The 25,180-nt window shown below is 52.5% G+C and overlaps 2 protein-coding genes across 2 annotated transcripts; both read left to right on the top strand.

The window, feature by feature from the left end:
• Positions 1-13,448: 13,448 nt before the first annotated feature.
• Positions 13,449-18,856, top strand: LOC133909165 (putative ataxin-3 homolog). Its single transcript, XM_062351477.1, has 2 exons — positions 13,449-13,875; positions 17,900-18,856. Exons 1-2 carry the CDS (start codon positions 13,618-13,620, stop codon positions 18,629-18,631), a joined length of 990 nt encoding a protein of 329 aa, XP_062207461.1. The 5' UTR covers positions 13,449-13,617; the 3' UTR covers positions 18,632-18,856.
• A 131-nt stretch (positions 18,857-18,987) lies between these two features.
• On the top strand, positions 18,988-23,814 carry LOC133909166 (reticulon-like protein B12). Its single transcript, XM_062351478.1, has 4 exons — positions 18,988-19,577; positions 19,715-19,898; positions 22,296-22,507; positions 23,330-23,814. Exons 1-4 carry the CDS (start codon positions 19,502-19,504, stop codon positions 23,494-23,496), a joined length of 639 nt encoding a protein of 212 aa, XP_062207462.1. The 5' UTR covers positions 18,988-19,501; the 3' UTR covers positions 23,497-23,814.
• Positions 23,815-25,180: the final 1,366 nt, after the last annotated feature.

The raw sequence follows: 25,180 nt of genomic DNA, 5'->3' as shown, positions 1-25,180 counted from the left end.
CTCCGGCGGAGCCTACCCCGGGCAGGCAGAGCCCGGGGCGGATGGCGGTGCAAGGCCCTGCGGAGAGCTCGGCCCCCCTGGAGGCACTCTGCGGAGAAGCCTGGGCCCCACCGGTGCCCGGTCAGCCCACCGATCTTTTCCTGGCCGCTATTGAAGGCGTTCAAGTAGCGGTTGGGCGGCTGGGCGCAGTGGTGAACGCCAAGGAGGGGGAGCTCGAGGCCGAGCGCGCCCGCCTGGCACTGGAGAAGGCGCAGCTAGCGGGCGCCCAGGAGGAGGCCCGTGCGGCAGCCGCGCGGGAGCAGAAGCTCCTAGAAGACATCCGCGCGGAAGCCGCGCGGGAACGAGAAACTCTGAAGACCGCGCGGGCAGAAGCCGCGCGGGAACGAGAAGACGCCGCCCGCTTGGCCGAGGCGTCGAGGCAGCAAGCTGCCGAGGCCCTTGCCAGGATGGGGCAGGCGCAGGAGAGGGAGGTGGCAGTCGCAGCCCGGGAGCAGGCTGCGGAGGAGCGGCAAGCCGAGCTGACCCGCCGGGAGGGCGCGGCCGAGAAGACGCGCGCCGACCTCCAGCGCTGGGAAGACGACCTCCGGAAGATCAGAGAAGAAATCAAGCGCTGGGAAGAGGAAGTCTCCATCCGGGAAGTAGACAACGAGCTATCGGCGTCTGAACTCAGTGCCCGGGAGGATTCGGTGGTCCAGCAGGAGGATGTGCTGGCCCGGCGGGAGAATGAGCTGAGCCGCCGAGAAGGCGAACTGAGTCGCCGAGAGGGCGAAGCTGCTGCTGCGGTGGCCGCCGCGGCTACCAGGGCGGAAGAGAATGCGAAGCACGAGGCGGAACTGGCCGCCCGTGAGCGCGCCTTGTCCGAGATGGTGGCCAAGGCGAAGCAGGCTGCCGTCCCCGCCGCAGCTGGCGGTTCTTCTGGTCCGGCCAGGGACCAGGGACTCGAGGCACAGCTGCGGGCCGCCAAGGAGAAGCTCGAGACCGCCTTTGTCTCGCGGGTCAACCTTGAGCATATGCTGGAGGACATCCTCCGGCGGATGCGACGGGCCGTGGAGAAGGGTGGTCTCGGACGGCTTGTCGACGACAAGAAGGGTGACGGCCCCGCACGACAAGTGTTGGGGCTGCAGCAGGTCTGCGAGCGCCTCGAGACCCTGCCCTGGGCAGTTCAGGAACTTGCCGCCCGGGAGGGACGTGGCTTGGCACGTGCCGTGGCCGAGCACGTCCTGGCCTGCTACCGAAGCAGGGACCCGAACTTCCCATTGGAGCCGGCGCGGGAGGGAGTAGTCGAGGCTGAGGAGGAGGCCGCCCGGGCAGCGGTTAGGAGTACCGCCTCCGTGGTGGTGGCCGGCTTCAGGCGAGAGGTGCCGCCGCCGCCAGCCCCCGGGGACGACTCGGAGGATTCAGCCGACGCCTCTGCCGCCGACTAGGCCTTCTGTGCCCTCTTTTCTTTTGTTGTAGATGTAGGAGTGAATATTAGGAGTGAACCCTTAGAAAACGCCTTGTATATGTCTTGTGAATATAATGGCAGCTTTTCCTTGGGCTCGCAACTCCAATTTCTCTGTGTGTTTGATGTTCCTTCTGGTGCTCTGCCTGGAAGTCCCGGGGAGTACTCAGTCGGGCCGTTCCCGACCTTCCCATCCCCGAGAAATGAAGTTGTTCCGGTCGCTGGCGTTGGCGCAGCCAGCCCTCAAGCTCTCGCGAGTCCGCACTGCCTAGGTTACGAAACGAAGACACAGACTCCCTTGCCCGGGAGATAGATCGATCCTGCTCGGAACACGCCGTGCCTAATGAACACTTTTTCACTTTGCGACCACTCAGTTAGTAGAAGGGAGACGTGTGCGGGCGAGAATGTGACCAAGAGTCCTCGCGGTCCGGTGGTGCCCGGGCTTGAAACGGGCCGGACCGAGCACTGACAGCCTGCCCCCGAGACCTGAGCTCCGGACTACCCGAGTAGCTCGAGCGATAGGATTACCCAGGGTACCCGAGGACTCGGTAGTGCTCGGGGTCCATAAAAGCAGACCGAACACCACGACGACCACGAAGGGCTTCGGTCAGGCATTATCGTAAGCACGGTACTCCTTTCTACAAACCGCTATGTCGTTCTGGGAAAAAGTAGACACGCGGCAGGGTTTTTGCGTGCAAGGAGACCACCTCGCCGAACAGATTAAAGCGCGAGAGCCCCCGAGAATGACTCGGGAACATAAATTTACTGAAAGCAGACTTGTCTGAATATAACCACTCACCGGACAGCTGTCGGCCTTCCGGCCAACCGATCCAGGAGGGGTGTGCTTCCGAGCTCGGGGGCCCGGGGACTTGATTCTTTCAACGGAGCGCCCGAGGGCCCAGAGGCATACGAGGCTCCTAGGGTCGGGTGGCCTCGACCACCCAAGCCTAAGTGGTAGGACCACCCGAAGACCCTTGGGGCCGACCAGAGACCGGGGCATTGAAGCCCTCGCGGCCGAACTACTTGTGATTGCCAGCCTGTGACTTGAGAGAGAATATAGAATTTCTTTGTCTGGTGCGCTCTGTTAGTGCGGTACTTGCTATAGACTGTTCTCGTTTTTGACCCGAGACCTCTCGAATACCCAAACCGGCGAACAAGAGCGGACAGAGGCATAACCTAGAGGTCCTATGGTTCGGTGGCGTCCGGGTATGACAGACCAGACCGAGCACCGACAGCCCGCTCCGAGGGCCCGAGCTCCGGACTACTCGAGCAGCTCGAGCGATTGGATTACCCAGAGCACCCCGAAACTTGGTAGTGCCCGGGAGCCTGCCACGACACCGAACACCACAGCCTACCATGCCGGACGTAGGTCAGCGGCGACTGCTCGCATGCATACCGATCGGGATTCTTTTGTCAGCGGGAAAAAAGAGAGAGCGAACTTTTTCTCGCACAACCGAGCTCCTCACCAGACATATTAAACATACGGAATCCAGAAAAAGTATTTTGATATAGCGATTGCTTATTGAAAAACTTAATGTGCAATATTTACAAGGTTGGGTGACATCGACTTACCCCACGGGGCGAAGCCTTCAGACTGCTCGGGCGGGGAGAAGCCCCCGGCCTTACTAACTTGAATCGCGAGCACGACCATCTACGGGTAGAAGCGTCGAAGATGCTCGATGTTCCACGGATTCGGGAGTGGCTGTCCTTCCTCCGTCGCCAACCTGAAAGAACCTGCCCGGGGAACCGCGATCACGGTGAAGGGACCTTCCCACACAGGGGACAACTTATTCATTCCTTCGCGCGACTGGATGCGTCGGAGAACTAGGTCCCCCACCTCGAGAGACCGGGCCCGGACATGGCGCAGATGATAACGCCGCAGACTCTGCTGGTACCGAGCCGCCCGGACAGCAGCACGCCGCCGGCGCTCCTCCAGGTAGTCTACGTCGTCGCGCCTTTGATGCTCCTGCTCACCCTCAGAGTATGCATGCACTCGAGGGGAGCCCAGAGTGAGCTCGGAAGGGAGGACTGTTTCGGCGCCGTAGACGAGGAAGAAAGGAGTCTCCCCGGTAGCGCGGCTTGGCGTAGTCCGATTGGCCCATAGCACGGCTGGCAGCTCGTCCACCCATCCCTTCCCGTGCTTAGCGAGCACGTTATAGGTCCGGGTTTTGAGGCCCTTTAGTATCTCCGCGTTGGCGCGCTCGACCTGCCCGTTACTCCGAGGATGAGCGACGGAAGCGAAGCAGAGCTTGATGCCGAGATCTTCGCAATAGTCGCCGAACAAGGCACTTGTGAACTGGGTGCCGTTGTCGGTGATGATTCGGTTCGGGATGCCAAAGCGGCTAGTGATGCCGCGGATAAACTGGAGCGCCGTGTTTTTGGTCACCTTGATGACTGGGACCGCCTCCGGCCACTTGGTGAATTTGTCGATAGCGACATATAGGTATGCATAGCCCCCGACTGCTCGGGGGAATGGACCCAGAATGTCCAAACCCCAGACCGCGAAAGGCCATGACAGGGGAATGGTATGGAGAGCCTGAGCTGGCTGGTGAATCTGCTTTGCATGGAACTGGCATGCCCTGCAGCGCCGAACCAGCTCGGAAGCATCCTGGAGAGCTGTAGGCCAGTAGAAACCTTGCCGGAAGGCTTTCCCGACCAGCGTGCGGAACGATGAATGGCCACCGCACTCGCCCTCGTGGACCTCAGCGAGAAGATCGCCGCCTTCTGCCCGAGAGATGCATTTCAGGAGGATACCTCCTGCGCTACGTCGGTAGAGATCCCCATCCACAATGGCATAGCGTTTGGACTGCCGAGCAACCCTTTCGGCAGACGCCTCATCCTCGGGTAGGAACTTTTCTTTCAAGTACCCTCGGATGTCAGACATCCACGAGGCATCTTGAGAACATTCGGCGAGCACAGCGCACTCGTCGGACGGCGGCGCCCTGACGGGGCTTCCCACTGAGGGCACCGCCGGGGTCTCCTGAATTGAGTTCGAGGTTTCCCCTTCATCCTGTTCGGCAGGCAGGACGGAAGGCCGTGCGAGTCTTTCTTCAAAGACTCCGGCAGGGACGCGCGCACGTGATGAGGCCAGGCGAGAGAGCTCGTCGGCCGGAGCATTGTCGCGGCGAGAGATATGCCGCAATTCGAGGCCGTCGAAGCGTCTCTCGAGCTTTCTGACTGCAGCCACGTACGCCGCCATTTGAGGATCCGTGCACTGGTACTCCTTGGACACCTGGTTGATGACCAGCTGGGAGTCCCCTTTGACCAGGAGGCGACGAATCCCGAGCCCCACCGCAGCTCGGAGGCCGGCGATGAGACCTTCATACTCCGCCATATTGTTGGATGCGCTGAATTGCAACTGTACGACGTACCGGAGCTCTTCACCCGTTGGGGAGGTGAGAACCACTCCGGCCCCTGCGCCTTTCAGCGAGAGGGAGCCGTCGAAGTGCATGACCCAGTACCCGGGCGCGTCGTGCCCGGGATAGGCAGAAACCTCTTCTGGGACGACGCAGGGGACGGGCGTCTACTCTGCCAAGAAGTCGGAGAGTTCCTGGCTTTTAATTGCCTGGCGACTGACGAAGTGTAGGTCGAACTCTGCCAGCTCTACTGCCCATTTGACAACGCGCCCGGTGCCTTCCCGGTTCCGGAGAATGGGTCCCAGTGGATAAGTGGTAACCACCGAGACTTTGTGCGCCTGGAAGTAGTGGCGCAGCTTCCGGGAGGCGATGAGCACGGCATAGAGCAGCTTCTGAGCTTGGGGATACCTTGTCTTGGCCTCCCGGAGGACCTCGCTGACGAAGTACACCGGTCGCTGTACCCGGCGGGCCCGGATGGTGGCCCCACCCGGGGGGCTGCCACAGCTCCCAGGGTCGGCGGTATGGTCGGGGTTGGCCGGGCATTCGAGCTCGATTCCTTGGCTGGGAAGAGCAGTGTGCTCGGGCTCGACCCCTCGCTCCGGGGAAGCCACGAGGACAGGTGAGTGGTCGGGGGCCTCTGGGAGCTGGGACCCAGCACCCGGCCCTGAACACTCGTCTCGCTCCACCACCAATACTACGCTCACAACCTGAGGAGTGGCTGAAACGTAAAGCAGCAGGGGCTCACCTTGAGAAGGAGCCACCAACACGGGTGGCGAAGTAAGGTACTTCTTTAAGTCGCGGAAGGCCTGCTCGGCCTCCGGCGTCCAGTCAAAATGACCGGATTTTTTCAGAAGCTTGAAGAGGGGGAGCCCTCGCTCCCCGAGCTTGGAGATGAAGCGCCCGAGGGCGGCCATGCAGCCGGCGAGGCGCTGGACCTCCTTGAGTCGAACCGGGGGTCGCATCTGCTCGATGGCCCGGATCTTCTCCGGATTGACCTCGATTCCTCAGCCAGAGACCAAGAAACCAAGGAGCTTGCCCGCCGGGACCCCGAAGACACATTTCTCCGGGTTGAGCTTGAGGCGGGTAGAGCGGAGACTGTTGAAAGTCTCGGCAAGGTCCTCGAGCAGGGTGGCGCAGTCTCGGGTTTTGACCACGAGATCGTCGATGTAGGCCTCGACGTTGCGGCCAACCTGCGAGTTAAGAGTGATACGAATGGCGCGCTGGAAGGATGATCCAGCGTTGCGCAGGCCGAAAGGCATTGACATGTAGCAATAAGTCCCCACCGGGGTAGTAAAAGCAGTTTTTTCCTCGTCCCCTACGGCCATGCGAATCTGGTGATACCCAGAGTTCGCATCTAGGAAGCACAAAAGATCACATCCCGCAGTTGAATCTACGATTTGATCAATGCGAGGTAAGGGGAATGGATCTTTAGGACAAGCCTTGTTAAGGTCGGTGTAGTCCATGCACATGCGAAGCTTGCCGTTGGCCTTCGGGACGATGACTGGATTTGCTAGCCAGTCAGGGTGGAGGACTTCTCGGATGAATCCGGCGTCGAGGAGCTTGCGGACCTGCTCGCGGATAAACTCCTGGCGCTCTGGCGCCTGCCGCCGGACCTTCTGCTTCACCGGGCGGGCGTCCGGACGCACGGCCAAGTGATGCTCGATCACCTCCCTAGGGATCCCGGGCATGTCGGACGGTTGCCAGGCAAACACGTCCACGTTAGCCCGGAGGAAGGCGACGAGCGCGCTTTCCTATTTGCTGCCCAGGTCGCTGCCGATTCGGACAACCTGGGTAGCGCCTTCGCCCACCTTGACCTCCTTCGTTGGAACAGAGGTGTCGGCGGCGAGTCGGGGTCTGGATGAAGAGGGTCCCGGGCCCCCTGAAGAGCCATCAACCTCGGCCTGTGCTGAGACCAGAGCCATGTATGATTGTTCGGCGCAGGAGATGGCGCCGCGGGAGTCGGCGACTACGGAGATAGAGCCTGCGGGGCCGGGCATCTTAACCGTAAGGTATGCATAATGCACGGCCATCATGAACTTGGCAAGCGCCGGACGCCCAAGGATGGCGTTGTAGGGGAGAGGGAGCTCCGCAACATCGAAGAGGACGCACTCCGTGCGGAAGTTGTCCCGGCTCCCAAATGTGACAGGCAACTCAACCTGCCCGAGGGGCAGGGAGTGCCCGGGAGTTACTCCACAGAAAGGGAGTGACGGCTTTAGGCGTCGGGAAGATACTTGCAGCTTCTCAAAAGTCTCCTTGGAAAGGAGGTTGAGGCCGGCACCACCGTCGATCAGCACTCTGCCGACCTTAACATTGCAGATAGTGGGAGACACAACCAGAGGTAGCCGTCCCACGGCTGCAGTACTGACGGGGTGATCTGCCATGCTGAACGTGATCGGAGCATCCGACCACCTCAGGGGTCTTGTGGCCTCCTCGCTCGGGGTTGCCGAGCACACTTCGCGCCGCATGACCTTGATGCCACGGCGCGAGCAGGGTGTGTAAGCGCCCCCGTCGACGAAAGGCCACCGCATGCTCGGGCTCCTGGAAGCCGAGCTCGGTGTTGTTGGGGACGACCTCGGCATCGCCTCCTCCGTGGGACTCGTCGCGCTCCCTCTGGCGCTGCTCCACGAGTCCTTTGACCGTACGACACTCCGTGAGGTCGTGCCATCTGGTCAGGTGTATGGGACACCATTTACCTGGCTCGGGCCCCGCGGGAGCGGGGACCCTCGCTGGAATAGGAGCTCGGCCAGGGGCCGGGGCTCTTGCTGGAGCTGACGCCCTAGCCGGTGCCGGGGCCCTCGCGGGCACAGAGGCCCGAGGAGGAGCCCGAGCAGGGGCCCTGACGGGGCGCCGATCGGCACCCGGCCGACGCTCTTGCCGGCGATCGGGCTCTTGCGGCTCCCTGTGAGCGGGGACTTGGGCTAGCTCAACGGGAGCGGCCTCGCGCTTCCTTCTCTTTTTCTTTTCTCTCTTATCAGAGCGGGAAGAACTTGGCTGGTCGGAAACGGGGCGAGGAGCATGCCATGCCCTGGCCTCCGCAGCCTTGGCGCACTTATCGGCCAGTGCGAAAAGCTCCGCAGGGGTCTCGATCTCGTGCGTACCTAGCTTCTCGAGCATCCGCTCATCACGGACGCCCTGCCGAAAAGCAACAATAACAGCATGGGGGGCCACTCGCGGAATAGTGTTGCGAACCTGGCTGAAACGCTGTATAAATCGCCGTAGCGTCTCCCCTTCCTGCTGTTGGACGGCGTGGAGGTCGCACTCCAGACCGGGACGTGCGAACGTGCCCTGAAAGTTGGCCACGAATTGGTGGCACAGGTCATCCCAGGAGCTGATAGATCCTGGGGGTAAGTTCATAAGCCAAGAGCGGGCGGAACCCCTCAAGGCAACATGAAAATAGTTTACCATCACCTTTTCGCTGCCTCCGGCCGCTTGGACGGCCGTCGTGTAGATCTGGAGGAACTCGACGGGGTCGATGGACCCGTCGTACTTCTCCGGCAGCTCGGGGTGGAACTTGGAAGGCCACCTCACCCGGCGGAGCTCGGTGGTGAAGGCACGGCAACCGGTGCCGTACGCCGCAGCACGAGCGGGGGTTCTTGGTGGCGAGAAGCGGCGAGCCGGGGATCCCCGGTGGTCATGGGCCGGGAGAGAGGAAGCCTGGACCTCTGCCCCAACCCCCTGCCGGGTCTCCCGCTGACGTTCGAGAGTGACTCGGGCATCTTCGTGGCCCCTCCGCTCGTCAAGGTGCAAACGAAGGTCCCGGGCTCCGGACATGGCCAGGGGGACGGCACTCCGCCTGGAGACCCCTCGGCCCGTGCGGGTGTTGCCCGCTGAGGAGCCGGCTCTGGCGGCACCGTGCTGAGAAGTGGCGCGAGGACTCCCGGCCTGCACCTGGGGACGAGCAGTGCCGACCAAAGCGACGACGTCTTGCATCCACCGGCCTTCCGGAGTGTTTGGCGTGGCCTGAATGGGCGGGTGTCTGAGGAGAGCTTGTGCTGCAAGCAACGCGCTCCCTGGGCTGGCCTCACTGAAAGCGAGCCTGCACCGAGGCGGCATCCGACGTGGTCCAGAGGCAGACCTGGCGGCCGGGGTCCCGACCACCTGCTGGGGGTCGGAAAGTATGTTGGCAGCGGCGGCGGCGCTGATGGGCCCAGCGCCTTGATCCCCTTGGGCGGGAAAAGCCGCACGCGTGGATGGCAGCTGCCGCGGGTACGCAGCAGCGACGGGGCTTTCTTCGTGGGGCAGCATTCCGTTACTGGAAGTGGAGCCGGAACGCTGGAGACGGTGCCCACCTACCATCTTTTCCTGTGGAGAAAAAAGTGAAACAAACAATCCAGGGATATTCCCCCCTACCTGGCGCGCCAGCTGTCGGAGAGTGAACTCCTGTCGCAGGGATCCCGAGAGACCCCTTTTTAGAGATTCGGCCGGGGGGATGATCCTGGAAAAACTTGTTTGGGAAATAAGCGGGAACGGAAATAAATGCGATGGCTGGCGGGAGACGATCACCCTAATGCAAGAAAAAGTGGGTACGCCGGGTTTTAGACAGGTTCGGGCCACACGGAGGCGTAACACCCTACTCCTGTATGAGCACTATATTTATCCTTGAAGGGAATTCTTCAAGGAGGTATCTGGTTCTAAGGGGAGAGCTGTTTACAAAGAGCTTGAGGCTCTTATGTTCTAGCTTAACTTGAGCTGGTTCGAGTGTCTGTCGATCTATCTTTGGCCTGGTTCGTCGGAGATTGTTGGTCGTCTGGTGGTCGAAGGCCTTTTTTCCTTGCTTTTAGTGTTCTCCATCCTTTCCTTTTATAGGCGCGCCGACCTCAACATATCCTGAATGGGAAAGAGGGGACGCGAATGCCAAGGTGCCACGGAGAAAGGCGTAATCATTTCATTTTGGCGAAGTGACAGGGGCGGTGGAGAAATGCGGCGCGCATTCGACCACCAGCCGCTGCGGAAGCCTCGGGGCGCCCTAAAAGGGGCCCACCGGTCAGCCTCAGAGGTGCCCAGTGCGCCCACCCTGTCTTGTTCTTCTGCCAGGGCAGGGTGGCAGGCGGAGTGCTTCGATTCTGGCAACGTTATCCCGAGGCACCTGGATGAAACGGGACGGGACCCGTGCATTTAATGGACCCACGGCCCCCTGCTAGTGCATGGCAGGGTCTGACACTGGGGCGTGGGCAGCTGAGAATGTCAGGATGTCAGGATGTCAGACCGCGCGTGCCTATTAAATGCGGCATTGGGCTTTTGACTGGATGACACCCTGACGACGGGACCCTTCGGGTCGTTGAATGATCTTGCGCGAACCTTCGGGGCACCGAGTCCTCGGGGGCTGCCACGTGCAGCCCCGAACACTCTCTCCCGAGTACTGCGGTGGGACCTTCGGGGCACCGAGTCCTCGGGGGCTGCCACGTGCAGCCCCGAGCACTCTCTCCCGAGCACTTCGGTGGGACCTTCGGGGCACCAAGTCCTCGGGGGCTGCCACGTGCAGCCCCGAGCACTCTCTCCCGAGCACTTCGGTGGGACCTTCGGGGCACCGAGTCCTCGGGGGCTGCCACGTGCAGCCCCGAGCACTCTCTCCCGAGCACTTCGGTGGGACCTTCGGGGCACCGAGTCCTCGGGGGCTGCCACGTGCAGCCCCGAGCACTCTCTCCCGAGCACTTCGGTGGGACCTTCGGGGCACCGAGTCCTCGGGGGCTGCCACGTGCAGCCCCGAGCACTCTCTCCCGAGCACTTCGGTGGGACCTTCGGGGCACCGAGTCCTCGGGGGCTGCCACGTGCAGCCCCGAGCACTCTCTCCCGAGCACTTTGGTCTTAGTATTTGGACCCTGCAGATCATCGGGGAACTAGGGTGCTCGGGAACCAGAGGCGGCGGCCCCGAGCACCTTCTCCCGGGACTTAGCTTTTTCTTACCTCGCAGGGTGGTGACATGTGGTGGATAGCTGGCCTGGCCTCTGGACTTAGGGACCCCTGGTTCTGAATACACCGACACATACGTTGTTCTATTTGAGAAGGAACAACGCATGGGCCTTGTACTCATGCAAGGTATTAGAGGAGAATTTTGAAATGGGAGTGTACGTAAACATAATATCACGATCGATGCATGGTGAAGCGGTGCCTACCGTGGAATGATCAGACCATAATGTGATGCATGATGATGCGGGAGGGAATGTCGGGGAGGGCACTTTCGGTACGGATGGACCCGAAGTGGACTATGGTGAGGTAGATGCAGGATGTATGGATGATGAAGCCAGTGGTAGTGGTGACGAAGAAGGTGCTGACAACGATGACCCGGTGCCGGCGATCCAGTACTTTTATGGTGCTGGGCTGCTAAATTGTACCATCATTGAGTATAACACCCTATCTAATTGAGGATACCAGAATAGCGACATCTAGGTGGGGCAACGGTTTCGGAACAGGGAAGAGGTCATCCACTTTATCAGCAACTATGCTGTAATCATAAGAAGGGACCATAAGTGTGCCCGGTCTAACCATACGGAGTATGAGATCAGGTGTAACAAGCACCCGACTTGTCCTTACTTCGTACAAGCCCATAAGCCAAAGCATGAGAACTACTTTGTTCTGAGTAGACACACCTCACATACATGCAGCGAAGAGGCTGTTAGGAATGTGAGCCATGCGGTTGATGCAAGGGTCATAACCCAACTACTCATCACCCTTGTTGGCATAAACATATGTTTATCACCAAAATCCATTATGGAGGAGGTGTAGACTAAGACGGGTATGCTGATCAATTACCACACCGCGTGGTGAGCGAAGCAGAAGGTGTTAAAGATGTTGTTTGAAAGTTTCGAAGACTCGTACCACTATGTACCGATGCTGCTGTAGAAGATTGCCATGACCAACCCCGGGACCCAGTGGGCCATAGCGAATGAGCCGATCAGGCTGGAGGATGGGTCATACAGCAACATTGACCGATACCTCATTAGGTTTTCTAGTCCTTTGGCCAATGCATCGAAGTTTTTAGACATTGCAAGCCGGTGGTTTGTGTGGATGCCACATTTCTTAGCGACAAGTACCATGGTAACTTAATGATAGCGATGGCGGCGGATGCAAACAATCAGATCATTCATCTTGCGTATGCATTGGTTGAGAGTGAGAACAATGATAGTTGGTCGTGGTTCCTCAACTTGGTGAGGACACGTGTTGTCGGCAATAGGGAACGAGTCTGCATCATCTCAGACCGCAATAAAGACCTCTTACATGCGTTAGATGTGCTGCATGACAACACAAACCCCTTCATTGCTTGGCCTGATGTGGAGAGAAGGTGGTGTATGCGACACTTAGGTGCGAACCGGTGGTTGGAGTTTGGCCCAGTGGATGTCGTCATTCCTGCGGAACAGTACGACGATAGCACGTACTAGGACTACCTTGCGTGGTATCAATCACGAACGCGTCCCACCTTACTCAGCAGTAGCGTACCGCCAGCCCCCAGAGAGTTATGATATATATAGAAAAACTAGTATGTACTCCCGAGAGTACATACTGATTCGGTTATGATTTATGCATAGAGATTCCATTAGGACTTCACAAAGGCGGTTCACCCAATCTTATCAGCAATGTAATCTTGAGAATCCAATGGTCTGAAGCACTAACAATCTATAGTAGCATGTCACACGAGAAAATTTTAAAGGGCTCATAACATGACTGCACAGATGGGAAGGCTTGAGAGCAGGCAGTTGCGTTGAGGCTACAAGTGGAGGTGCTAGGCCACCAACTAGCGCCGATGGCGGCAACGTCGGCTGCGGAATCCACGCAGTCTGTTGAGCTTGCTGTCCACGAACACGATTGAGGCGCTGATGGCACCGGAGCAGAGGATGCAGTCTCGCGAGTACGAGCCTTCTTCTCTCAGTGAGCCATCCGTCCATACGACGGATTTGGGGACAGATCGAGAGGAGAAAAACGAAGGATCGGCATTGGGGGATTGGCTATGGAGTTGGAGGGAGTGGAGTAAGAGCAAGGAGGAAAGAGGACGGAGGGTATCGATAGCGGCACTAGGACTAGATTGGGGTGAAAAAATGGTGGCAGCTTTGCCATTGTGCTACAAAAGAAAGGAAGGGTAGCAGAAGAGACAAAAGAAAAAAAACAATAAGCTGCACAACTGATCTCTATAGGCACAATAGATCATGCATGGGTCGGGAAAACACATATCGTGGATACCGCTCCACTCTCAGTGCAGCATCGAACGATATCTTGTGATATCCAAGATATCGAGCCAAGATTATATCTTTCATAAAATACTGTTATCTCTTCTCTCTTCTTTAATTACTTACATATCAATAAAAAATACCAAGATATCGAGCCAAGATTATATCTTTCATAAAATACTGTTATCTCTTCTCTCTTCTTTAATTACTTACATATCAATAAAAAATACCAAGATATCGAGCCAAGATTATATCTTTCATAAAATACTGTTATCTCTTCTCTCTTCTTTAATTACTTACACATCAATAAAAAATCTGACATAACATCTTATTTATGTACTGATACCCTGACAGTGGTTTAAAAAGACTATCACTCTTTTCCGAGAAAATCCACGTGGTTGCGGCCTTTTCCGGATCGCGTCCACGTGGCATGGCTATTCATGTTTTTTTTTTTATTACCCGCAGGGGAATCCGCGTCACCACCGAGCCCGAGACCCAACCCACGCAAAAAGCACTCAACTCGTCGCGTCGCCTTTCCCCCGTCGGCTGGTTTCGTTTCTCTCTCTCCCCTCAATCCCGACTCGAATCTGCGAGACGTGGAGGCGGTGGAGCGACGAATCGCCGCACCGGAGGAGGCCTCTGGAAGGTTCCGCGGGGAGGGATGGAAGCGGCGAGCAACGGGGGCCTGCTGTACCACGAGGTGCAGGAGGGGAAGCTGTGCGCCGTGCACTGCGTCAACACCGCCCTGCAGGGGCCCTTCTTCTCCGAGTTCGACCTCGCCGCGCTCGCCGCCGACCTCGACCAGCGGGAGCGCCAGGTCATGCTCGAGGGTGGCGCGGCCACCGCCGCCGCTGGGGACTTCCTCGCGGAGGGCGAGGGATCCCACAACGTCTCCCTCGGCGGAGATTTCAGCATCCAGGTCGGTCCATGCCCCTCCACGCTTCTTGGAGATTTTATTCGTTTATGCTTCATGGACTCGGTTAGTTCAACTGTTGCGGATATGGCCTTACAATTTACCACTCGGTTGTCTGTAAAATTGCAGCTTAGAATTTAGGGGATTTTTAATTGAGCATTGCTTTTGGGAAGCCGTCGATTGACTTCTAGTTGAAGATTCTAGGACATGAGGCCTGTACATGCATTGCTTTTGGGAAGCCGTCGATTTTTAAAGAACAAAGAGAGTTACTTGGAGCAGAGAGATTAGCAGGGTTTAGTTTAGAACGAAAAGAAAATTGGCTAGATACGCATCATCCTAGACATGGTGAAGGAATGCTTATTGTTGAAATCACTAGAGGCCTGCACATGCTACCACTAGACCGAAAAGAAAATTTCCAGTGGTAGTGCCACATGAGGCCTGTACATGCTACCTGTGGCGGACCCAGGTTTTGGGCGATGGGCATTCAAACTTTGAATGTAAACAAAATTTGGACAAAAAATGATGATGTAACGCAAGTTTCAAACCATTTTGCAAACATGATACTTTGTCTTCATATCTTTTTGGCTACAAATATATACCATTTGATCCAATTTTCATGATATATGCACAATATACATACTACATATTGGATTTTTTTCTCAAAAGTTTGGGCATTTAGCTGAATGCCTTTGAATTGAGTGAGGCCCGCCACTGCATGCTACCACTAGAGGCTTGCTCCTTGAACATAGATGAAATCATGCCATCCTAATCCAAGACTAAAGATATATGCTTAGGCAACCTCTTGGGCTTATAGTCGTGCTTTATCAGATGTGGAAGGGGGATGTCGAGGGACCATCAGTACTTCATTCTTCGAGAAGTGAAGAACTGCATTGACATTTGCATGATTATCTCTCTCATTCTTTTTATGGCCACAATCATGCAAGTTAAGAATTTATATTTATGATAGCAGGCGATTTCGTATAACTTGTTTTGCATTACTAGAAAAGTTTAGACGTAGTTGTTTCTTTCAAAGTTGCAGATCACACTGGCCACTTCTGTTTTCTCCCCTGTGTATATGAGTTATCAACAAGGAAAAAATATTAATAACAGAGGACCTTGTATCAACAAAAATGCAGCACCGATATGGATACGGGTATCGGTATCGGCCCGATACGGATGCGGGGATATGCCGTTTTTCCAAAAAATGCGATACGCGGATATGTTTACATTAAAAAAACATAAATAAGTTACTCACATATTCCAATAACAGAGAAATGATCAGAGGACAAGCAGCAAGCAACATAGTTACAGCATATAAATTGGAAAGCGAACAACACCATATAATTGGTGCAATTTGGGAGCAAAAGGCATGGAAGTTTACATTGATTCCCCTGTTTGCGTTGCCAACTAGAAGCAAATTATTATTCACCTGGAACAAAACAGTCCAGAAGGAAACACAATGACAGGTAGCAGAAATATAGGCAAATAGCATTGGTGAAATAAGCAAAAGGGATAGACAATCATACTGTGACAGGTAGCAAAAAAGGAAATAACAAGTTCTCACATAGCCCACTGCTGCTGCTAGCCTGTTACTTTGCTTCACAAACACAATGCTAATGACTTAGTAATGAGGTCCTCAGGTCCAAATTCAGCATGTATATCAGTAGATTAACTGATTAAGTAGCAAAAAATCGACTGGAGGCACACAAGTATGTAGATTAAGTGATTAACATATCATATTATTCACTGCCATCTCCCTCTAGTGTGAGTCAATTACTTTGGCACTACCGGCTGGAGAGTGGAGGCGCGCATGGGCATGGTTACTCACCAGTCATCAGAACACCTTGTGCGCTGTGCTGCTGCCAACTAGAGAGTGGCGAGGTGCGGCCAAGCGGGGATCTGTCGGCTGGATCCGCGGGTGGCTGCCGGCGAGGTCGAGAGTGGCGACGGTGAGACGGCCCGTGTGCTGGTGGCGGGCGAGACGTGAGACCGGGAGGCGACTATGATTGCGAGTGGGTGATACGCGAGACGCGAGAGCAAGTTAGGGATTTGAGTGGGCCAGGCCATATCCGCGCGTATGTACGAAGTATCCGCCAGGTATCCGATTTTTTCCTAATTAGTTTCGGCCGGATACTCCTCGGATATGTATCCGAGTCGGATATGGTGTTGGACTCGGGTACGCACCCGCCTGGGAGTATCCATATTTCATAGTCAACAATAACAAAAGGCTTCGTCATGGTTTGCACCTTTTTAAGTTACGTACTTGGCCTTCACCAATGCATGTGCATGCAATGATAATTTATTCTGTTGTTACACTGTCCATCATGAAGAGTTTCTCTGTTTTTTGTAGTTTGAGTTTTGTTGTGTACTGAATCGCTGATGTTAAGAATAAATTCATTGTATAAAACTTTAACTTGGTTGTTCTTTAGTTCTTAGTATTCAATGATTCTTTCATTGAAATTTGAATTAGTACAAGAGGAAAACATATGAGTAAACTTGACAGCGACATTGATGCTTTAAATGATATCTCTGGAGTTAATATGGTCTATAAACAATTCTGGAAAGAAAACTTGATGGACATCTGAATTCTGTAGAGTTTAACGATATCATTAAAATCCAGGTCATTGTACAGTCATTATTTTTGTTCAATGGGGACAAATGATATCTCATATGTAATTTTGGCTGGAATCTACTGTAAATCCAAATCTAGCAATAGACACATCCTTTTAATTCAGCTAAATATATAACGACAAATTTTGTGATGACACGGAAGGCCAAAAATATGGTGTACTTACCGAGCCAATTAACTGGTAAAGGCTGCAAAGCTGGCATTGGTCGAGTTTGTTGGTTAAGGCTAAGACTTGCCAAGTATTCACTATGCCATTGTACTACGGATTTGTTGTTGTCATATTAACTGGAGGTATTTCTAAGTCAATAGCACAATCAGAGTAGCCTTTTGATGCCCAGGTCCCCTTCACTAGGGTCCTACTCAAGCAAAGAGGCGTGCTGTGGCTGTAATAAGGGTAAATGAAACCATGGAAGGAAGAGAATGCTGCCCTAGATAAAACTCATCTCAGTCACTCAGAATATGATGAGTCCTGAAATGTAAGCACGGATAGCGGTCAACAGACCATTGTTTTGCATGCTGCTGATATTTGGATGTTTCACAGGCTTTTGTATGGCATCTGTGAACATCGCTATTAAATGTTAAGACAACATTAACTCGCTGTGAATATGCTTTAATGCTGTTCTGATACGATACTTGTATGGAGGCATTTCAATTTTTTAAGCTTTTCTTCTTCAGGATGTATAGGAGAAGGATCACCTGGCATATACAGCAATTAACTATTTCACCTTTTTCCTTGTGCACTACGTTCAATTTTTCATTGGTACTTTGTAGTTTATTGGCTACTGAATGCTGTATAACTACAATATCCTGATCAGACCCTTCTGATCTATATCTGGATGGGGAAATGATGACTAGGTATTCAGAAGCATCAATTCTGTAACCCAAAGCTCACTTGGGGAATGGGGCATACATTTTAGAACTTCAAAGTACATGTTTTAGATGTAGGTGCTTTTTGTTCAACGTTTGTAACAAACCTAGTTGAGTTCACACTAGGCCTTAATTTGAACAGATGGCACACAGTTATGTGTTAAAATATACAAATTTGTGATTCTTCACTTTGGTTATTCTCTACAGCCTTTATACTGCATTTGATTTGAACATTTTTTTTCCTCTTAGAGGAGCATCTATACCTGTGTCTTTGCAGTGAATCTGGAACATTGTTACACAGTCTATTGTTTCTATTCGTTTACATGTGTAGACTTCATGTGCTTCATTGGCTATATTTTAGCCAGATATGGTACTAGTGGTTTGGTGCTTGGATTAGTAAATAGCTATTCTTTATTCTAGCACTATAATTTGTTAACAGAGTAATTCAAGTTTAACTCTTCTTATTTTGGCTATGCTTATTTTCTGCAATGCACACTCACATTCGTATCTGAACTTAATGCTTTCTTCTAATAGGTTTTGCAAAAGGCACTGGAGGTTTGGGACCTCCAGGTTATTCCCCTTGACTCCCCAGCTGCAGGTTCATCCCTATTTGACCCTGAGCTGGAAGCTGCTTTCATCTGCCATCTGCAGGACCACTGGTTCTGCATCAGGAAGGTGAATGGGGAGTGGTACAACTTTAACAGCCTCTACCCTGCTCCCGAGCACTTGTCGAAGTTTTACCTTTCAGCTTTCATCGACACCCTGAAGGGGTCGGGCTGGAGTATCTTTGCAGTTAGAGGTAATTTCCCGAAGGAGTGCCCTATGGCAACGGAAGGCTCTAATGGTTTTGGGCAGTGGCTTACTCCTGATGATGCCCGGAAGATAACAGCCTCATGTAACCAGGTGGAAACACCTATTCAGCAGGCAAATACCTCTCGACTTGGTGATCAATCAGAAGGCATTAGTGAAATGGACATGATTGCAGCGCAGCAGGAAGAGGCGGATCTGAATGCTGCGATAGCTGCTAGCTTGATGGAGACCGGGGGTCTGTTTGCCAGCTATGATGCACATCAAGAAGATAGCAAGTCACAGGATGCTCCTGTAGAAGTAGCCTCGGGCACAATGAGCGAAGATAGTGACCAGGAAGAAGCTGATAAGTTGGAACCAAGCGAGCCTCCCAGTGAGAACACCCAGGAGTCTGCTTCAGGAAGTAACACAAGGGGGGTTGCTTCTTTAAAGAGAAAAGAACCAGCGGAAGAAGATTAGGATGGCATTCCCAAGGCTGTACATGCATTAGACTATACAAACAGAAACAAGAAAGGAGGGAGCGTTTGAAGGGCCTCCATTTCACTGGAGGAGCAATGCTTTTCTGATTTCTGAATGCCGTATACAAATTGCATAGTCTGAACTGCATGGCTTAAAAAACTTATTTAACTTGTGTAACCGTGATGTGCAAACTGCATAGAGACTATAAAATGGCGGTTTTGACCCCCCCCCCCCCCCCCCTCCTTTGTCATGTAAACTTTTGCTGGAACTCCTTTTACAGCTGCAGCTACTCTGATCCTGAATCTCTGATGCCTGCATGCGCGTTGTCATTTCTGCACGTTACTGCGGTTATAAAATACCAACTGATAATGTGTATGTGCTGTGGTTACCCTACCCATGTCAAGCCTTGCAGTTGGTGTCGAAAAGTTGTGCTAGTACCGATCGATAAACATTGGGAGCATGCATTGTTTCCAAGCTTTTGCTCCTCTTCGGGTAATGGCTGCTGCTTTGACTATCCGCAGCCTAGCTTAAGCCGAACTCAAAAGGCAGTGGCCGGTGGTTGGCCACACCTCAATGCACCGCCCGTTTTGTCTGTCTTTCTGGCGATCTGGTCAGGTGAAAAGAAAATCCTAGGATACCACGGCGTTGCTGACGAGGTAATACTTTCGGTGTCTCGTGGTGTGGGGTCCCACGCCACGCTTCTCTCTCTTTTTCCGTTTCTCCCTTGCAATTTCCAAAATCCAGCTTGAGAAGTCGGACTATACAAGATCAGTCAGTAACTGCGTTCATCCACTCCACCACTGTTCTTGCCTGCCCCCCAACTCACCTTTTCCATCGGCTATTCTGATCGGAGGAGAGATCTGTCCTGAGATGGACTCCCCAGGCAGAAGTTGCGGGCTGTTCGGCGCCCAGAGATCGCTGCATGACCTCCTCGGCGGCGGCACCGGTGAGCTCGGTACCTTCAGTATTGTGCTGTCAACTGCACCGTCTTGATTGTGTTGGTTGTGCGCCATGAGCCCATGAGGCTGCTCGATTTCGCATTTAATATTTGAGTGTTTGGTGTGGAAATTTCTGTGGGCGCAGTGGCGGATGTGGCTCTGTGGAGGAGAAAGGAGGTGGCCGGCGGGTTGCTGGCCGCGGTGGTGGCGTCCTGGGCACTCTTCTACTGCGTGCCCGGCTACACGCTGCTCTCCTTCGTGCCCCAGGTGCTTATGATCCTGCTCACCGTCCTCTTCTTCTGGGCCAAGGCTGCTCGGCTGCTCAACAGGTGATTCTCGTTTAATCTCTTACCCATTGACGCACCACTGTGGTTTATTTAATGTCTTGTGGATGCAAGCTAGCATGGTAAAGGTTGTTAAAGTTCTAGGGGGTTGTCGCCCTTGGTGGTATGCTAGAGCTAGTGATATGAATTGGCCTTGGACCTTGGTTGCACAAATTTGAGCATATTTTATATGTTGCTTAATAGCTGCAGTGGTGAATGTGTCAGTCCTGGATTCTAGTAGTCCATGACATTTGCAGATATGAATGTACTAGACTACTGGTAGATAAGTAAGCTTGGTGCGGAAACCTGATATCGAAATCAGAGTGATGTAGAGTATTTCGAATTTCTGGAAAACGCCTCGCATCGCTCCTAGGGTGACTCGGGCGGCTGCCACTCCCCCGCGCCGCCACCCCTCTCCCTAAGCCCCCCGCCTCGCCACCACCCGAGCATGCCCGGAAGTCCACGCAGCTGCAAGGACGATGACGGCGGGGTTGCCTTCAGTGCTTGGGACTGGTGGCCTCTCCCCAATGGCATTTTGAGGGACGGCCAGACTCCGCATTGTCGCTCCTGGGGTGGTCCGGATCTGGCGACGCTGTGCCCAGATTCGTCCGGATCTGGCGCGCTGCTCCTGGGGATGGCTAGATCTCGCCGGATAAGGGCGTTTTCGATCGGGTGCTTCCGCCGGATGCGTCATGGGCAACTCCCTTGCCCCCTATGCAGGGCGCGTCAGAATGAGCCCGGATGCGTCATGGGCGACCTTGCGCGGGGTCGTCGAGGGTCAGTGGAGAGGGCCGCCACAACGCGCGCAAGGGTTGCCGCTGCTGCTAGGCCCTGCTCCGACTGTGCCTTGGTGGTACCCAGGGCTGGTCTGACGGGTCTCCACCCCTTCCAAATCTGGGTGGTCGTGGCTGGCGGGTGCATGGTGGTCGTGGCCGCTGTGCGGCAACACAGCTTTGCGGGTGCGGCTCAAACTATTGGCGTTGTTCGGTACAACACATGCGGTGTGGTGATGCAAGAGCTTCGGGCGAAAGCCTGCTCAGCCTTCAGCCGGTGCCGACAATGATGACATCCCCCTCCTTGGAGGCATTATCGAGGTGCCCCTGTTTCCCCCAACCCTTGGCGGATTTCTCTGAGTGAAAACCCAAATCTGGCTTATCGGATCGGGAAACGACGGTGTCTTCGATATCGTGTCCTCCTTGGAGGCGTTCCCTTGGAGTTTACTGCACTATGTTGGATGTCCGCCGGCGTTGCTCAGATTGGCGGCAACAATGACATCTTCTGGTGAAGTCGGAACTTCCGTCTGGCGGGGGTGCTGGACCGACGACTTTGGGTTTATGGTCCCAACAGCGGGGAGCTGAGTGACGCGTCTGTTGCAGTTGGAGGCGAGTTTCTCCCCTTTGTTGTTTAGGACCTGGTGACCACTTGGCGGTAGTCCAAAGGGGATGCTTCGACGAAGCTTTTGTCTCTTGAAGTTGTGTTCCATGATGGTTTCACGGCGAGCGAGTGTGCTGTGGTGAGGTCGGAGCTGCTGCGTTGTGGGTGTGTGACCGAGCTTGGCAACGATGGCACGTAGCAGGCTCTTTCGGTGGGGACCATGCTCGTGGTTGATGCGATTTCGAGGTAAAGGCTGAAGTCCGCCGTGGTGAAGTCGGAGCTGCTTGGTCACTACTACGGTGAACTTGGCAGCGATAACTTGCGACAGGCTCCGTCGTTTGTAGCGTGTGGATGGTGTGTATCCACACACCGTGTTGTTTAGCCAACTAGTTGTGGTGGAAACGTTTGTCGTGGTAGTTAGTTGTTTTTCGTTTTAGCTCTGTTCCCCCGACGAGTCTCTGCTTGTCCGTGGTGTTGTAGTTCTTTCTTTTCTTGTTGCTTCGGCTTGTAATTTTGGACACCTTTGGTGTCTTGCTCTTCTTCTAATACAATCGTCCACTTTGTGGCTTTAAAAAAAAAAGATATCGGAGTGATGTTCCTCGCATACTTGTTATTCTGACGAAGCTTGTGGAAGAAACTTTAAGACAACTGAAGACTGAGGTGGATTTACACCTTTAATCGTGTAAAGCGTTTGATCTCTCATGCCGTTATGCTTATCTGAGTACGACTTTGAATGATGTGGCAAATTAGCCTTATATACAAATGCTCAAATTTTCGTATTGTTAAATTGCTAATGTAGTTGCACCATTAAAGTGACCCATTCGAATAAAATATAAATGTTTAGTTACTTTTTAAGTGAGTGAAATTTAACATTACCGTGCAATACCATGATCCTTACTGCGAAAACACAGCAAGTATTTGGAACTGGCCAAAAATGAAACGAACCTGGTATATAATTACTTTTGCTCTTTGGTAATTATGTAATCACTGTTGGTGCCAACTCTAAGGTTGTAAAAGAAATCGATGCAGGACTCCCCCACCTGTTCCATTGATGAAAATCTCTGAAGATTCAATGAGTGAAGCGGCAAAAACAGTGGGTAACTTCATGAATAAGGTGCTCCAGGATTTTGAAAATATTGCACTTGGGAAGGACTCCAGCCTCTTCTACAAAGTGGCTTTTGTCTTGTTCTTGACCTCCATAGCTGGCCGATTGACTGATCTTATCACTTTGGTATATACAAGTAAGTTCTTTACTGCTTTACCTTTCTTAAGAATTAATTACCACTGGGTACGTTTACAGGAACCTAGAGATGTAAGTTTTTGTATTTTTTGGGTTGTTGCATCGACCCAAAAAATAATAAAAAAAAAAGAACTAAAGATTTACTCCCACCTAATTAAGTTAAGAAAAAAATGAACTAAGTTGTGACTCAAAACTACTCATTGGGTACCCACTTGCATCCCTATAGGAACCTCATGCTAGATTGTGATGTGAAAACATAGTAAACTACACTTATCATCAAATTACTGGGAATTGGACTGCAAATTGTGTGCTGGTTACTAATGGAAGTGATACATGACATGACAATGGAAACAGAACCAATTCTCAAATTATCAATTCTATTTTTTTTTTTGGGGTACAGAATAGCAGGCTAGCAGCATGATATTAGTTTAATAGAAAGTTAAAACTACAAGTTCTTACAGATTTGACCAGTACGGAATCATTTTAGCTAACACCTATTACTAGGCTAGGTGGAAATTATTCCTAACAATATACAAATAGATCTCAAACACCTTGTCAGAAGTTCTACACTAGCACTTCTGAATGGAGTCCAAGTAAGAGGTTTCAAGTGTAGATAAGAACATGACAGGGGGTATACCTGTCGTCTACTTCCTTCATAGTGACAGTAGATTGGATGCAGTCAAGCTAATGTGAATAGCTACTTGGAATTTTACGGTCGGTTATTGACAGCATGATCATCCTGTAGAAAGGGAACGAATTGCTGTATTAATCTTGCTGATCAAAGTCGAATCACTGACTTCGCTGAATCCCCCTATTCTGTCAGGTGTTGTTATTGCTCTCACGATCCCTGCATTGCTGGAGAAATCCGAAGAACACATTGATAGGTTCTTCAAGAAAGCTTCGATATATGTTCAGGCATGTTGGCGAGCGTGCGAAGAATGTAAACCCAAGGTGAAGAACGGGATATCGGAAAAGACGAAGCTGTGTTGATGTCAATGTAAATTCGCCAGAAAAAAAATTGCCTTGTGAATTAGCTTGTCTTTCAAAGCTAAACAGTTTTGACTTTTGACATCTATCACAATCTTGGTCTATCTATATGACACGGTAGCCTTGGAGCTGCAATGTTCTATAGTGCCAGACCAAATGGTCATTTTCTTTGCGTGGTTATGTTCTATGACTGTTTTTGTTGTCTCCGCTGGATCAGCAACCCAGCTGCGGATATGACTGTATGAGCATTCGAATCGGCGGTTCTTTTATCTTGTTATCCCTTTACAAAATATAATTCCTCTTTCAAGAGCTTTTGGTTAACCAGTATGTTGAAAATTTCATAGTTGAACTGTCAGGTTAACCAGTACGGGTCAGGCTAGACCGTGCATGTGCAGACGTGGAGTGGCAGGAGCTATACAGTAATGCATCGGTAACACACCTCACATCCCCCAGGTCTGACCATTGCCCTTTATTGCTGTGACTCAGGGGAGAGGATGATACCCGACCACAAGGTAGAATACAGAGGTATGAAATAATGTGGAAAGGGAGCCGGCCCTACTGGAGATCATTAGTAATACTTGTGAGAAACAAACAAAGACGGAGGACCTTGCCTCTGTCGCTTGTTCGTTGAAATCAGTTATGAAGGATTTGATGGCTTGGAGCTCGAGTAAATTTGGCAATGTTTTAAAGGAGCTACAAATACTGAGGACAAACCTTGAGACTCTGTAATCTGCTGGAGCAGAAAGAATGATCATAAAACAGAAATGTGATCACATGAATGAACTTTTATATCAAGAATAAGTTGGCTGAGTGAAGGAGATAAAAACACAAAACACTTCCATCAGAAGGCGGTGTAGCGGACAAAGAAGAACCACATCAGAAAATTAAAGAAGACAGATGTGGCATGGTGTGATGTACCAATGGACATGGAAAGAATGGTGACGTCCTATTTCAGGAGGTTTACACCAAGGACTCGGCTGCTTGCAGCCGGAGTCAGTCCTTTGAATTGATGGGTGTCCAAGTCATGGAGGAGATGAATGCATTGCTATGCAAAGAGTTTACAGAACAGGAAGTGTCGGATGCCCTTTTCCAGATTGGCCCTTTAAAGGCTCCGGGGCCGGACGGGATCCTGTCGATGTTTTTTCAACAAAATTGGGCTACTTTGAAGAAGGAAGTGTTAGCCGTTGTACTTGCTTCCTTTAGATAAGGAGTAATGCAGATGAATGTCAATGAAACAGCTACAGTGCTTATTCCAAATGTGGTGCAGCCATAAAGTTTGAAGGACTTTAGACCCATCGGTTTGTGTAATGTCCTGTATAAGATCGTGTCGACTTCGTCCTTTGCTAGAGGAGATAATTTCAGAAAATCAATGTGTGTTTGTGCCGGGTCGCTTGATCTCTGATAATGCAGTTGTTGCGTTTGAATGCGTACACTTTATCCAGCAAGCTGATGATGATCAGGAGCCACATTGTGCGTATAAGTTGGATCTTTCCAAGGCATACGACTATGTGGATTGGGGGTTCTTGGAGGGGGGCCATGAAGAAATTGGGGTTTTTAGAGAAGTGGATTGGTTGGATCATGCAATGTGTCACTACAGTATCATGTTCAGTTAAATTGAATGGTCGCTTGCTGCACTCTTTCTCACTTTCGAGAGGTTTACGTCAAGGTGACCCTTTGTCGCCCTTTC

Source organism: Phragmites australis, chromosome 2, assembly GCF_958298935.1.
Source record: "Phragmites australis chromosome 2, lpPhrAust1.1, whole genome shotgun sequence".
NCBI lineage: Eukaryota > Viridiplantae > Streptophyta > Magnoliopsida > Poales > Poaceae > Phragmites > Phragmites australis.
This window is presented reverse-complemented; position numbering and strand designations above follow the sequence as displayed.